General features: G+C 47.7%; 1 protein-coding gene across 1 annotated transcript in view; it reads right to left on the bottom strand.

Annotated features, from left to right (window-relative positions):
* The window catches only part of RAB20 (RAB20, member RAS oncogene family), a 37,372-nt gene extending 26,220 nt beyond the window's left edge, over positions 1-11,152 (bottom strand). The window contains exon 1 of the mRNA XM_066383574.1: positions 10,793-11,152. Within this exon, the coding sequence (XP_066239671.1) occupies positions 10,793-10,964 (172 nt within the window). The 5' untranslated portion in view covers positions 10,965-11,152. The remainder of the gene's footprint in view (positions 1-10,792) is intronic.
* Positions 11,153-12,083: the final 931 nt, after the last annotated feature.

Raw genomic sequence — 12,083 nt, 5'->3', positions numbered from 1 at the left:
GGGGACCCAGGGAGCTCACCTCACTGTGTCATTCTTTGGATCTCAAGGTCCCTGGTCAGTCTGCCGCCTTCTCTCCACCTTTCAGAGTCTTCTTATGTTTGTTTTGCATATAACATTCAAAGGTTTTAGCTATAATTAATAAGACTAGGGGAAAAGTACACATGCTTCATCTTCCCAGAAACATAAGTTCTGATGTATTATTCTTCGTCTCTAAACAGATTTTTAATGATATCGAAGTAAGAAGAAATGAGTTCCTAAAGAGTTGCTAAAAGACACAAATAATTGCCTGACCTGTGGTGGTACAGCAGATGGGGCATTGACCTGGAATGCTGAGGTCACCAGTTCAAAACCCTGGGCTTGCCTGGTCAAGGCACATAGGAGAAGCAACTACTGTGAGTTGATGTTTCCTGCTCCCATCCCCCTTTCTCTCTCTCTCTCTCTCTGCGCTCTAAAATCAAAAATAAAATCTTTAAAAATAAAAGACATAATAATTAACATCAAAGACCACTATTACTTTATTGTACACAGTGGTCTAAATTCAGCTGTACTACAGTTTATGACAGTATTTTTACACTGATTTTATCAATCAGAGACAATATATTGTTAAGAAAATTAAACCACTAAATTCAGCTTCCCCAAATTTTTTCACTGCTTTCCAGTTTCATTCAGCAAAAACTTAGCTAAAAATATACTCTAGAGTAAAAAAATGTCACATCTATGTAAAGCATAAGAATGAATAAAAGCCAATCTTCTCTCCAGGAGTTTGTAAATCAGAGGAAAGACAAATGGGTAACAAAAATAGATAAAAGGCAGAACACAACAAGGAACACCAGGTCACTTTGTAGCACAGTCTGGTGAAAGGAGGAATTCTTCTACTGTTACAATGACTAGGAACTGTTTCACAAAATAGGTGACAGTGAAAGATGAGATAAAATTCAAGTTGAGCGTTGCCAAGAGGGGGTACATTCCCAGAGAGAGAGACCCTGAGTGAAGGTGAGGTCAGAGGGAAGACAGGCTCATGTGATGAATTAGAAATACAGGCACACCTCAGAGGTAACGCAGGCTCAGCTCCAGACCACCACAATAAAGCGAATATTGCAGTTAAGTGAGTCACACTCATTTTTTGGTTTCCCTATGAATAAAAGATATGTTTACACCATACTGTAGTCTATTGAGGGTAGAATAACATTGTGCCTAAAATAAACACAATGGACATACCTTAATTAAAAAATGCTTTATTGTGCCTGACCAGGCGGTGGCACAGTAGATAGAGCATCAAACTGGATGCAGAGGACCCAGGTTCGAGACCCCGAGGTCGCCAGCTTGAGCACGGGCTCATCTGGTTTGAGCAAAAGCCCACCAGCTTAAACCCAAGGTCGCTGGCTCCAGCAAGGGGTTACTCGATCTGCTGAAGGCCTGCGGTCAAGGCACATATGAGAAAGCAATCAATGAACAACTAAGGTGTTGCAACGCGCGATGAAAAACTAATGATTGATGCTTCTCATCTCTCTCCATTCCTGTCTGTCTGTCCCTGTCTATCCCTCTCTCTGAATCACTCTCAGTCTCTGTAAAAAACAAACAAACAAACTTTATTGCTAAAAATGCTAACTATTGCTTGGCCTGTGGTGGTGCAGTGGATAGAGAGCATTGAGCTGGAATGCTGAGGTTGTCAGTTCAAAACCCTGGGCTAGTCAGGTCAAGGCACATATGACAAGCAATCAATGAATAACTTAAGTGAAGTAACTATGAATTGATGCTTCGTGCTTCCCATCTCTCTCTCTCTCTTCTCTCTCTGTAAAATCAACAATAGAATATTAAAAACAAATAACTGTCATCTGAGTGTTCAGTGAGTTGTAATCTTTTTGCTGGTACAAGGTCCTGCCTTGATATTGATGAAAACACACTATCTACAAAGCACAATAAAGTGAAGTGGACTCAAATGAGGAATGCCTCGAGTGTACTTGGCTAAGCTCTGGGCTAGCAGGAGAAGAGAAGGAAAGATAGTCCCGGCAGGCTGGGAAGGGCTTTGAGCAGTGATATTCACTGGTTCCAGAGGCCTAAAAGAAACAGCCCCTCAGCAATATACAGAGGAGGCAGGAGTCTGGGTCAGCCAGGGTAAATGAACACCGAAACCTGCCTACAGGCACAGAACAATGAGACCACGAAAATCCATCATCACGGGGATGAAGCAGCTATTGTCAGAATAAACAGTTGTTTAAACGTGTGTGTATGTGTAAAATTTCTTCTTCACAGAAAGGGAAGTTATGTGAAGTCTCAATGAAGCAAGGAGGCAAATTCGATTGGGAGTCAGTTTCCATTTCTCCCACAAACTTAAAGATGACAAAGCATAATATTACTGTATCTTCCAGACACATTCAATGTGATTTGGGTATTAGTTAATTAATATGATTGACCTTAACTAGTTAAATTCTCCTTAGAAACACCACACTAGTGAGCCTTAATACCTCTTCCCACCCCTAGAATTCTTGGCGCCCCCTCCAGGAGGATGCTGGGCTGACCTCCCAGCACGTGCAGTAGCTCACAGGCGTCCTTTGTCCTCAGAAATCTCAGCACAATGGCGCTTTGTCTGCCTTGCTGAACCCCACGGCCAATTCTCTTCCACCTATCTTAATATTCACATTCATATTCAGGCCACTGTTTCTGGTCAATAAAGCAGAAGAATTCTGCGAATAAGGACTGGCAACTGAAGCCACCCTTCCAAAGTCTTCAGTAACAGTACAAATGTGGACCCACTGTCAAAGATGTGGGCCCACCTACAAAAACATGGACCCACCAACAAACACTTGGGCCCACCTACAAAAACGTGGATCCACCTGCAACGCTAGGACCCACCCCCCTACAACACAGGTTTTGCAGGTTTAGCTTCCAGATCCCAAACCTCAACTAAGACTTCCAAAAAAAAATTTTTTTCAGAAACCCATGTTAATCTTAAATCCAGCCCTTTACCCTCACCCCAGACTAGCTCAGAGCAGATGCGCACAGGAGAAACTTGTGCAAGGCTTACTGAGTTTAACTGAATCATGGGTCCCTCAATCACTGACTGCTAAACACTTAAGAGTTTCTATAATAACTACTTAAAGAAAAGACTTTTAGAGAAGTGTTTTCCTCTTTGTAGGATCTAAAACGGGTCAGCCAACTGCTTCTGCAAAGGGCCAGATAGTAAACGTTTGTGTCTTTCTGTGCTACATAGTCTTTGTTGCAACAACTCAGCTCCACTACTACAATGTGAAAGCAGCCACAGACAGTATATAAATGCTGGACACGGTTGTGTGCCAATAAAACTTTATTTGCAATGACCCAGTGAGGGCCCAGGTCAGTCGCCTGATGTGAGAAAAGGAATGTAACCTACCAGATGCTCTCCTGTCACACAAATACTGATTGTCAGGCTGGGTATCACTCTATTAGGACTTCAAAAACTATTCATCAGCCACACTTATATAATAAGAGAACCAGCTACAATCCAAGTCCTCCACCTGGGCTCCACATCTGGCTTAGGCTCTCTACCCACTTCTGCACCAATGTCTCAAGGCTTTTTAAAACATGCAGTCCTCACAGCCAGCCCAAAGGATCAGTGGTCAGCAACTCTGTGGTCCCTGTCAAAGAGAGCTCTCTCCAGGCTCCTCCACACACTGCCACCTTCCCAACCTGAAGTGACATCACTGTGCACACAGCATCCCTCCAGTCCCTGGATCTAGAAGCAGCTGCCTACGCGTGGGGCTGGGGTTGTGGCTTCTGTGCAGAGTGGAAGAATGAGGGGCTCGCGGTCCTCACAGGGACGGTCCATCTCATCTGGCATCTTCACTTGTGTGCCACCCGGTCCTTCACAGATGCACCCCTCTTAGCTAACCTCACAGGTATGAGCACTTAAACACTCTCCTTTTTCCAGGCACCATGATTTCCTAACCCGGAATGCTAACATCCTCTCCTGGGTAATGCTAAAATTGTTCAAGAGAAAGATCTTAAACCAACTACTCTGAATTTCCCGTCTTTGATCTCTCCATTTATTGCAGAATTATTCAATAGGGGCCCACCCAAGCCTCTCTGTTTTTCTCTGTGACATTCTTGCTGGTGACACTTGTCCTAATCACCCAGGGCCAGGAAACACTTGTTCATTTAACAAACACTGACACAAAACTTCCTCATTCTTCCTTTGGAGCACTTTGTCAATATTAACTCATTGATTCCTAACAACACTCTAGGTTGGTGCTCGAGTTGTCCCCATTTTATAGATAATGAAAGTGAGGTGGAAAGAGGTAACACAGCCTCAAAATCACATGTGGTCACCAGCTCTGCTCAGCAGGACAACAACCTCCGCACCACCATACCCCTGCAAAGAAGTCCTAATTCCTGGAACCTATGACTATATTACGCCACATGGCAAGGCAGAGAAATAAGGCTGTAGATAAATTAAAGTTGCTAACCAGCTAACCTTAAAACAAGATTATCCTATATTCTCAAGATGAGCCCAGTGAATTCACTAGTCTTTTAAATGTGGGAGAGGGAGGGTTTGGGTTAAAATTGCTGAATATTTTAGTTTCAATATTCATGACTGAGAAGGACAAGGTTAACTGCTTTTTTTTTTTTTTTTTTCTTTTTTTTTTTTTTTTTTTTTTTTACAGAGACAGAGAGTGAGTCAGAGAGAGGGATAGACAGGGACAGACAGACAGGAACAGAGAGAGATGAGAAGCATCAATCATTAGTTTTTCATTGCGCGTTGCAACACCTTAGTTGTTCATTGATTGCTTTCTCACATGTGCCTTGACTGCGGGCCTTCAGCAGACCAAGCAACCCCTTGCTGGAGCCAGCGACCTTGGGCTCAAGCTGGTGGGCCTCGCTCAAACCAGATGAGCCCGCACTGAAGCTGGCGACCTTGGGGTCTCGAACGTGGGTCCTTCCGCATCCCAGTCCGACGCTCTATCCACTGCGCCACCACCAGGTCAGGCTTAACTGCTCTTTTTACTTTAAGATCGCGGCCTGCCGGCACATGGACCCTGCTCCTGGCTTCACAATAAGCCGACTTCAGCCAGACCATAGTGCTGCCGACCTGTACTGGAATCCACAGAACACGGCCTAAGCCGCACCAGATCGCCCCATCACGTGAGTGACATGGAGGTGCAAGAACACTATGATAACTTCTTTGAGGGGGTGTTCCCAGAACAGCAGGAGTACGGGGAGACTGAAGAGATGAATGTGTGCAGCAACTTGGGGGACCACCTCGTGGCAATGTCTGTGTCAAGTTCTGGCACCAAGAAGTTACAGGGCAGGCAGCGACTGAACTCCACAACCGCTGGTTCGGCGGGCAGGCTGTGCGTGCCAGGCTGTCCCCTTGCCACCCACTTCCAGGAGCAATGCCACTGGCAGGGTGAGATGGGAGAGTGTAACATGGTGGCTTCTGCAACGTCATGAGCTTGCACTCCGTTTCCCAAAACCCCCGGCAGCAGCTCTACGGGTGAGAACCCCAGTGTAGGTCACCCCCCTCAAGGTCCTGTATCCGCCGTGGTCCCCCAGAAAGAAAGTGATGACGTTTCCCAAACCATTGGCATGGCCGCCTCTGAGATCCTGGTCCTCGTGCCCTCCACCCGACAGGCACAGAGGTTCCTGGCCAGGACCTCTCCTCATGGCTCCTTTAACTCCTCAGGGGCATCTTCCCATCCTCTGGGGCCTACTGCCCCTCCCCTAATAAAGTTCTGTATTGAGGGTGGGAGAGGGCGTCATGACAGTCAGGGTCAGAGTGGCCCGATGACAGAAAGACTCGACCGGTTACTGCTGCCTTTGAAGGTGGAAGAGAAGAAACATGGTCGGGGCAGGGTCCAGAAGCTGGGCAAGGCCAGGAAACGGGGTCTTCCGTAGGGCCTCCCAAAAAGAGTGATTCTGCGGACACCTTGAGCTTTGCCCAATGACACCCCTTTAGGACTCCTAAGCTAGGTTCCTCTCAAAGCCACTGCGCTTGTGAAATTATAGCAGCTACAGGAAACTAACAAAGATTTTAATACTGGGAGTAGGGCGCTGCCACAGCGAATGTGGACATGCCTTTCTGGAACTGGGCACGGTCAGAGGCTGGAAGTATTTGAGAAGCATGGTAAGAAGAGGCTGGATCGCCTTGAGCAGACCGCTAGGAGAAATACAGATGTTAACTCCGCTAGTGGAGGCGGGCAAACGCAGGAGCAATGGGGATGGAAAGAGATCTCGCTTGGGGTGGAGGGCGGTGTGCAGATGAGTTTATCAAGTTGCACACTTGAAATCTGTATGGTTTTGTGAACCAATGTCACCCCAGTAAATTCAATTAATTAAAAATAAAACTCTGGCCTGGCCTGTGGTGGCGCAGCGGACACAGTGACAACTTGAAATGCTGAGGTCACCGGTTCAAAACCCCAGGCTTGCCCTGTCAAGTCACAAATGAGAAGCAACTAATAAGAATTGCTACTTCCCGTTCCTCCCTATCCTCTCTCTCTCTCTCTCAAATCCATAAAAATCTTAAAAAATAAAAAAAGAAACTAAACAAACAAAAAGCTCTGCTAGTGAGGGCTCAGAAGGAAGTAGGGAGCAGGGACCAGAAAACCTGTATCGTCTCAGAGAATTCCTCAGTCGGCACGAACAGACTTCAGGTAGAAATATGGATGAGAAGGGCGCTGACAGTGAGGGCTCAAACGGAAATGAGCAACTGATGGAAAGGGAGGATCTTGTGAGAAACCGGTCTTCATGAGGCAGACTCTGGGGATGCAAACGCCAGTCACACTGCCCCTCCCTCAAGGGGCTACAGCCTTGGGGAATGAGGGATAAATGAGGAGGTGTCAACCCTTACAGGGCTCTGGTGATGGGCTCTACAAAGGCACAAGGCACGCTATCACTTTCTCATTACCCTGCTGTGTTTTCTTCAAAGCAATGAGCAGGTGTGAAATGATATCACTTGTTTCCTTGTTGGCCTCTCTCCCTCCTCCAGAGCTAAAAGCCTACGGAACGGAGACACCCAGCTAGCCTGTCACTGCTGTAGAATGGAGCCTGGAACAGTGCCCAGATACACAGAAGTGGCTCAGTTTATATTTGCTGAACAATGGGCAACATCTTTTTAGACCAAGCAAAGGAGTGACAGAGTAGATAACGGTAAGTTCTGTTGGGGTTCTGTCTCATCTCTGGGCAACCTTACTCCTTTTGCTTCTGGGACTTACCAAACCACATCTGGTAACCATCCCACATCCATCCGCCCAACTAGGCAAGGGGCAGAGCCATGAAGGCACAATGGAAGGAGATTCCCTGGACAGAACAAGTCTGAATCCCACTCAACTTTCACCAGCTCGGTCTCCCCCTCTCTCACATGCAAACTGTCATACCTTCTTCTAAAGCAGGGGTCTCAAACTCAACTCAGCATGTGGGCCGCAGAGCAAGATCACAGCCCTTGGGCGGGCCGCACTAGGTCTACAAAAGGCAACTGTTACGCAACACTTTTCAGTGTCACAAAACGACCGGAAACTGTAGTTCGCATCACAACTGCTGTTAACTAAGCTAATATCTAGCTAGTATGCTAGAGAAATGAAAAATACAGGTAGGCCCCTAGGCTTACTTAATTTTATCCAAAATATTTTGAACTTCGTGGATTAGTCTGCGGGCTGCACAAAATTGTTCGGCGGGCCGCGAGTTTGAGACCCCTGCTCTAAAGGAATCTTGTGAATCAAGTCAAATCCTACTTACCAGCCTAGCAAATCTCCTCCCCTTTCTAGCTTCACCTGCCCTTTGTTTTTTGAAAGGAAATGCCAAGAGTAGAACAAAAACTCTGACCTCTTACCTTCGTTTTTACAGTTAAAAATACTAACACCTGCCCTGGCCAGTTGGTTCAGTGGTAGAGCATCGGCCTGGCATGCGGGAGTCCCGGGTTCGATTCCTGGCCAGGGCACACAGGAGAAGCGCCCATCTGCTTCTCCACCCCTCCCCCTCTCCTTCCTCTCTGTCTCTCTCTTCCCCTCCTGCAGCCAAGGCTCCATTGGAGCAAAGTTGGCCCAGGCGCTGGGGATGGCTCCATGGCCTCTGCCTCAGGCGCTAGGATGGCTCTGGTTGCAACAGAGCAACACCCCAGATGGGCAGAGCATCGCCCCCTGGTGGGCATGCCAGGTGGATCCCGGTCGGGCGCATGCGGGAGTCTATCTGACTGCCTCCCCGTTTCCAACTTCAGAAAAAATACAAAAACAAAAACAAACAAAAAAAAAAAAACCTAACAACCTCCACACCCCCACACTCCCACCCCACGCACCCCATGCGACCAAGAGCAGCATTAAAAAAAACTCATCCTCTAGCTTGTTCTCATCTTTCTTCCTCAGTCATGAAAATTTAAATGAACACAACTTAAAAAACAATCTCTTTGGAGTGGAAAGAATGTTTAAAAAGAGGGAAAAAACTAAGATCCCTTAAAAGTTAAACTTTTGAATTTCCAACAGGGATTATTGAAAAGGTAATAGCTGTTCTTTCGCTTCAAGTAGCCCATAACCCCACAGTCACCGGGGAGCCAGGCACAGAGGCAACCTGTGTGACCGCTGACTGAGCTGCGGTCACCCTGAACATGTGTACATAAGAGGTCTGCACTCCGGAGGAGGGGCCTCGCCACCTCCGTGGCCCCAGGAGCCTGACTGAGGTCACACTCAGATTCCAGGAACAAGAAGGCAGCAGCTTAGGCAGACAGGAAATGAGTCGCTGCCCCCAGGAGCCCAACAACATATCCGGGACATCTCATCAGCTGTATTACAAAATCCTCTGGTGATCAAGATTCCAGCTGCAACGTGTGCCTGTCACAGAAGAAAGTGGCCAGTCAAAATGACCTTGCTACTTCCTATCATAGATGCCAGAGATGCTGGTCCTGACACTTAGGGACAGCTCCTGCTCCAGAAACACACTTCGTAGTAAAGGGCAGGTCCTCATGGTGGCCAATACAGGGCTCTCGGTCTGGGTCCCCAATGACAGTCCTGCATTATCCTCTTGTAAACTAAGAACAGCAGTGAAGTCCAGCCAGTCAACAAAAGAAGCAAAAGGGCAAGTCTTATCCAAAACAGGCAGAGAATCGTGTTGATTTGATTTGATTTGACTTTGAGAGCCTACGTTTCATTCCGTGGCAACCAAATGCTCAGTGCCAGACAGTCAGCTGTAAGGAGGAAAATATCCTGGAGAAACTTGACTTTGCCACCTGGCACTGCAAGACAAAGTACCTGGGAGATGCTGTTTTTACAGCATGACTGTAATAAATTAGTCAAGCCATGAACCGATATATTAACAAAAAAGACAGCAATAAAATAAAAGGGAGGAAGGAGGGAAGAGAAGTGATGTACCTCAGTGGACGTCATTGATTCAGTCTTTTTTGTTAGTTTGTTTGTTTTCTGTTTTCTTAGGTGAGAGGAAGGGAGACAATGAGGCAGACTCTGCAGGAGCCCAGCCAGAATCCACCCGGCAACACCCTCAGTGATGCTCCCACACCAAGCTATTTTTAGCACCTGAGGCTGACACTGTGACCAACAGAGCTGTCCTGAGTGCCAGGGGCCAAAGCGAAAGTCATTGGCTGTAGAGAGGAAGGGGAGAGGAGGGAGAATGGGCAGTGGGGCGTGGGAAGGGAGAAGAACCGGACGGTCACTTCCCCTGTGTGTCCTGACCCCGAATCAAACCCGGGGTGTCCATAGGCAGGGTGCCCACGCTTTATCCACTGAGCCAGGGCCTAATTCAGTTTTAAATAGAGAATTAGTTAAAATCTTTATTTAGCAGACTGATGTGCCCAGTTGGCAATGTAAAATCCTAGAGTGGACCTTTGGATATGTCATTTTGAAAGGGCTGACATGATAAAAAGGCAGACCTTAAAGTTTCAAGCTTCTAAAAAGAATGCTCATTGAAAATATGCCATACTATTTAGTTTTTTATTTACTTATTGTATTTTATTCTTTTTCATAGGGGAAGGAAAGATTTCTATGGTAACACTATAATTGCCGTTGTAATTTTGCAGTTAAGCTGAAAATTCCAATCAAGACTTTCTAAGTTACACTTTTGAAAGATCACTACCCACATTAAAAATAATTTACTACCTATCACTAAAGTGCTACTTACATAAAATCACTTCAAGCTCCATAACATATATGAGCCGAGATCAAGCAGATGATTATATATAAAAAAAAAAACAACAAAAAAAAAAATCCTGAAAATGCAGAAATGTTGCAGACTAAGAGAAGAGAGATGTGAGTTGTTTTCCTGCTTTCCTGACTAAACCTTGCAGGAAACGGCTCTGTGCCTTGGTTTCCTCTTTTGTGAAAAAGGGGGTAATTATACTAGTTTTGCTCATCCCTCAAAGTTGTGGATATCAAATGAAATGTTCATGATAGTACTTAAATGAGTCCGGTTATCACTAGCAGGCTCGGTGCAGATCCATGACGTTCAGGAGCCAGACACTGCCATAGGGTACACACGTGACACAGGCCCTCCCTTTGGAGCTAGGGACACTTTTTAAGCATCAACTGGATTGTTACTAAATGCACCAGGTGGCTGAACAGTAAGTTTCCCAAACAGCAGAAAACAAGTGAACAGAGAAGAGTCAACGATGACTGTGTACTGTGACTGGAGGCCTGATCTCTGAGATGGGGTCACCCGCGGTGGCAGCGAGGTACCCAGTGCGTAACCAGGGAGGTCCACCCTGGGGGACCCCAGCCCTGGGGACTCACTCTACTTTTGGGCGGGAAGTCCCTAGCCCGCCCCCCAACCCCGCCCAGCGAAGCTCCAAGACAGTGTGGGTCCAGGCGGCGCCAGCCCTCACCTGCGGTGTCCCAAATGGAGATGTTGTAGGAGCGCCACTGCTTCAGGTAGAAGGCGCCGCCTACCGTGCTGACCGTGTCCGTGAAGCGCCGCTCCATGTACCTCTGCAGCAGCGACGTCTTTCCCACGTTCATGTCCCCCAAAAGCACGATCTTCCCGTCGGGCTTTCTCATCTTCCCGCAGAAAGACCCCTCCTGACCCCCGCGCCCGTCTGGCCCGTGAGAGCAACTGGACACCGGCCCCGAGATGGCTGGCACCTGGGACTCGCGGGGACCCCAAATTTGCGGGACCTTCCTGAACCCACGCCCAGAAGCGCGGAAGAAGGAGCGCGCGGCAGCAGCAAAGGGCTTCTCCAGGGCTCTTGCCCAGGAGGCTTGTCCAGTGCGCCGCCCCCGCCCCTTGCCCTGCCCCGCCCCCTCCCGGCCCTGCCTCCCGCCCCGCCTTCCACTTCCTGCTCCGCAAACCCCCCAGCTCCCGGCTTCGCCCCCCACAGCCCTCGCGACACTTGACCCCGGCCTTGCCCCAGTCCGTACCCCGCCCCTCCTCCCGGCCGCCCCGGCCCTGCCCCGCCTTTCCCCAGCCACCCACGTCCCAGGCCCAGGCCCTGCCCCCATTCCCGCCCCCCCTCCCACCCTCCCCTCTGCTCGCCTGTCCTCCCCCGCATCGCCCTTTCATTTCCACCCCCTTCCCACCTGTTCAGACCCGGGCGCTGCTGAACCCAGAACCTGAGGTCTCTGGCTAGTAATGGGAACCCCTTGCCAGCCCAGTCCACCCAGCGCTTTCCCAGCTGCGTCGTTTTCCTTATCAGCGTGTGTGCAAATGTAGCCACTAGTCAAGGTCATTATAAAAGTTTACTTTAAATGAGAGTCTGTGAAAACCCATCCTAAAACTGACTGTAATGGTTAGAAAGTTAGGGAAGAAGGAAGATTGCAGGAGGATAGGTTTCTAGGGTCGTTTTTGTTTTGTTTTGTTTTGTTTTTGTTATGTTCTCTTGTACAAGAAACCGTTTATGCTATGATGTATCTGAAAATGAACAGCCATCGCCATTCGAAACTTGGAAATGAAAAGTTGACTGGCAGTTGTCATGACTGTCAGCAAAATCTTTCTTCCTTTTTTTAATAGAGTAGACCTTGAAATGCTTCTAAAATACTGTATTCTTTTTTTTTTTTTTTTGGATTTGGTGTTTATTTCAGAGAATGCTGATGTAGAACTAACTTAGAGCTCTAGTTTGAGCACCAGTAGGCAGTGTGTGCTAAGGCCCCTGTGTGTGGGTCCTCACCGTCTTCTGTAAG

Source organism: Saccopteryx leptura, chromosome 4 (genome assembly GCF_036850995.1).
Source record: "Saccopteryx leptura isolate mSacLep1 chromosome 4, mSacLep1_pri_phased_curated, whole genome shotgun sequence".
NCBI lineage: Eukaryota > Metazoa > Chordata > Mammalia > Chiroptera > Emballonuridae > Saccopteryx > Saccopteryx leptura.
This window is presented reverse-complemented; position numbering and strand designations above follow the sequence as displayed.